A 3,823-nucleotide genomic window follows, 5' to 3' on the forward strand; every position below is an offset into this window, starting at 1 on the left:
GGGGAAAGTGTCTTCTAATTGGGCCAGGCAGCCAGGTTGGGACATGAGTCACCACAACAGCTGCAGGGGTCACAGACAGGAACCTGACCCCCCCCAACACCCCCCCCCCAACCCACCTTGGGCTCTCAGGACACGGAGGGCAGAACACCTGATCCCAGTTGAGGATTGATTCTGTCTGGATTCAGAACCAAGATAGGTCAGTCTTGGGGTCACTGACCCCATGCACACCCCGAGGCACAGCTAAGGACAGTCCTGGTGCCAGCCCCCTCCATATTATCCATGAGATCATTTAAGCAAACCCTGAATGCCAGCTGGCCTCCCGGGCACTGCCCAGTGCCAGAGGATTGGACACGGAGGCCAGTTCGGCACAGCAGTCACCATAAGGAAGGGGGATTGAACGGCCACCCTGTTTACAGTTCTGTCCCTGCCACACTCCCCCACACAAGCGTGGGCGACCCACTAGCTCTGCCACATTTAGCCGAGATGCAGGGCCGGTTCCCAGAAGTGAGCAGGGGGACACCAGTGGGTAGGCCCCACAACCACAAGGACAGAGACAAAGTCTGGCAGGTGACTGAGCATTTATTGCAGCGCTAACAGAGGGTGCTGGGGGCTCCATTTGGCCTCTGCCCTCCTCACGTCCCCCTCCCTCGGGTCTTCTCCAAGCCTCCTTCCCAGCGCATTCCAGATCCTCTCTCACTTTTTTCTCATTGTTCTCCGAAGCTGAAATCTGTTCGGGGCCCACCCTTCTTAGGGGCCTCTTGCCCTCACCCGTACCTTTTGTCCTCCCTCCTAGGGCTGGGGGTGCTTGGCTGGGCTGGCCCCCAGCTCTCCACCCTGAGTGCCCGCTGTCTTTGCTCCCTTCCCCTTGGAAACTCAGGAGACCCAGGCATCCCGGCCTCTGGCTCCCTCCTCCCCTAGCCCCCAACTCTGGGCAAACTACAAAGCATCCATGGCCAGCAGCTCCCCTCCGTGGTCCTAGCCAGGAAGGGCCCAGTCCAGGGCAGGCACAGTGGAGCCCGAGTCACCGTCCCTCTCAGCCTCTCTGTGCTTCCTGGGACATGGAACGAGACAGGGAGCGACGAAGGGCGCCAGGCTTGCTGACAGGCACCACAGGGGGCAGCTGCTTGGTGATCTCGGCCACGTCCTGGCGGTCCAGACACTGGCCACCCAGGGCTGTTTCCAGCGCCAGCAGCTCCCGCAGCTGGATGGGGGTCTCCTCGCGCTCCTCCTTGGCGGCGCCCACTTTGGCAGGGGTGAAGATGGGCAGCGGCAGCACCCGCTGGTAGGGCAGCTGGTACTCCTGCAGGCCACGGCCTAGGATGCCCATTCGCATCACCAGCCAGGGGGATCGCTGCACCAGCGCCTGGCACTGCCCCTGTTGGTGGTAGGTCTCACGCCGCTCGGCATCCTCCTCGTGCAGAGAGCAACTGGGAAGAAGAAGGCCGGGGTGGGGGGAACACTGAAGTCCTAAAAGCTGTTGCCCTGCAGTCTCGGCCTGGGTGGCGGGGCTCCCTCGGGCTGCCGGGACCTGGGGTGCAGTGGGGGCGACTCCACCTTGCTCTCCCTGGGGAGCACTCTCTTTGCCCCCCCCCGCCCCCCACGCTCCTCCTGGGCTTTGTGCTCTGTCCTCTTAAGGCTCAGGGACAGTGCTCTAGGGGAGGAGAGGGACCCCCAGGAGGGGAGGAAGCACTCACCCCTCCTCCGGCCGCGTGGACAGCGTCAGATCCTTCCACTCGGCCCAGAAGGCCTCTCGGCGCTCACAGTTCTCCTCGGACACCTGGCAGCTCAGCTCTGAAGTGGCCATGATGACCGCTGGCTTGCTCTGGGCTCTGCTCCTCCCAGGCCCTTTAAATAGCCCCCTCCTCCCCCTCCTCCAGGGGCTATTTTCAGCCCCTCTGGCGTCAGATGCTATAAGCAGAGCCAATACTCACTGATGGGGGGACTCTGGGCCCAGGGCGGGGGTTGGGGTCTCCGGACTCTGGCTGACCTCAGGTCAGAGGTCAGCTTCTGAAGAGATCGAGGTGCTCCGGTGGGGGCGGGGGTCCTCGGAGTGACACCTCCAGGTGTCTGACACTCTTTAGACACTGTCTGGGACCAGGCACATGCCCAGCCTCGTGCCACCTTGGCACATGCCTTCCGCCCCACCCCTTCCCCCTCGCCCAGGGAGGACAGCGGCTTGTCTGTAAACAGCAGGGACCGAGGCCCCCTCTGGGCTCTGTACCAGGCCATCAGGTGCTGTCCCCACTGCTCTCCTCTGCCTGCCTGGAGTCAAGGGCACCCCCCCAACTGTGCCCCTCAGCAAGGGACAGTGCTGCCACGTCCTCAGGCGCCTGCACCCAGAGGTCTGGTCCCTGACCAGCAGGGGTACTGGAAGTTAATGTCGCACGTGGGATCTGGGACACAAACCTTTGCTGGGTGTTTTCCTCTTCTGGGTCCAGTGGCCAGAGGTGCAGCCTCCCGAGTCAGGCCAGTGGGGGTGGAGGGAGCACAGTGGGTGTTGGCCCCCCTCCCCTGACACCTCAAGTGGGGCGAGACAAGAATCCAGGGGCTCCAAGGAGCAGCAATCAGATCTGACTCTAGCCCCACATCAGCCACAAATAGGCTGTGTGACTACGCGCCCCTCTCTGGGCCTCATTTTCCCCATTTTCTGGTCACAGCCGCTTCACCAGAAGAGCTCTTACCAGCTCCAAGGTGCCGCCTGGGAAGGACCTGGCTCTCATGCCCAGGGAGCAGGCCGGTAGGAGGGCTGTGGGGACAGCCCAGCATCGAGGGCGGCAGCTCATGCTGCAAAAAGCTTGCACCCAGGGTGAAGGGCACGGGGGAGGGGGAATGAGGGCGTCCCTGAGCAGACAAAGCAAAGGGCACCGAGAGAGGGAGGGACAGGAGCTGGGAGGAGAACCCAGCACTAAGGTCCGTGGGCCCCGCCTGGGGCGGAACAGCAGCCTCTCGATTACTGAGGCGCTGCACCTGATTCCTGGTCTCTTTATAAGGCAGGAAATGAAGGCTCAGCGAGGTAGATTCACGCAGGGTCACAGGCCTGGCCAGGGCCAAGGGGGTTCGGCTCTAAGCAAGTCAGCCCCTCCGGAAGCCTGCAGGCACAGGGCGGGGAGGGCCGCTCTCCTGGTGGCCCCAGGGAGGTGGAGCAGAGAAGGTGGGCAAGTGAGCCCAGAGGCTGGGACCCAGACGTGCCTCAGGGACTGGAAAGTCCGGGGCCCCAGCTCCTCCTCCCAAGCCTGAGCTGGAGACCTTAACTTGACCTTCCCTCCCAGGAGACCAGGCGGGGAGGCAGGGACTTTTTCTCTGACCAGTCATCTGCCCGAACTAATTTAAAAAGTTGGAGGTGAGGGGTGGGGTTCCAGAAACTGGGTCCCCAGTGGCTCCATCCTCCTCCTGGCTCTGGCAGGGGGTGAGAGGGCGTGTGATGTGTTGGCTCTGGCAGCGGCTCCTTCCCCACCATCATGGTTGAGGTCATGGTTGTTTTTTTTTTTTTTTTTTTTTTTTGTCTTTTTGCCATTTTCTGGCTACGCCAGAGCCACAGCAACACGGGATCCGAGCCGCGTCTGCAACCTACACCACAGCTCACAGCAACGCCGGATCGTTAACCCACTGAGCAAGGCCAGGGATCGAACCCGCAACCTCATGGTTCCTAGTCAGGTTCGTTAACCACTGCGCCACGACGGGAACTCCCTCCTGGTTGGTTTTTGTGGCCATGCCCACGGCTTGTGGAAGTTTCTGGCCCAGGGATCAAACCCACACCACAGCAACAACCCGGGTCAGAGCAGTGACAACGCCAGATTCTCAACCCACTAAGACACCCGGGAAC

General features: G+C 62.0%; 1 protein-coding gene across 1 annotated transcript; it reads right to left on the bottom strand.

The window, feature by feature from the left end:
- Positions 1 to 561: 561 nt before the first annotated feature.
- Positions 562 to 1,813, bottom strand: TCAP (titin-cap). The gene is made up of 2 exons (NM_001145754.3): positions 1,695 to 1,813; positions 562 to 1,427 (listed from the first exon to the last, which is right to left on the bottom strand). The coding sequence occupies exons 1-2, from the start codon at positions 1,802 to 1,804 to the stop codon at positions 1,034 to 1,036; spliced, it is 504 nt and encodes a 167-aa protein (NP_001139226.1). The 5' UTR covers positions 1,805 to 1,813; the 3' UTR covers positions 562 to 1,033.
- Positions 1,814 to 3,823: the final 2,010 nt, after the last annotated feature.

Source organism: Sus scrofa, chromosome 12 (genome assembly GCF_054392235.1).
Source record: "Sus scrofa isolate SSC_HxYL_T2T_F1_AM1 chromosome 12, Sscrofa_HxYL_maternal_Yorkshire_Landrace_v2.0, whole genome shotgun sequence".
NCBI lineage: Eukaryota > Metazoa > Chordata > Mammalia > Artiodactyla > Suidae > Sus > Sus scrofa.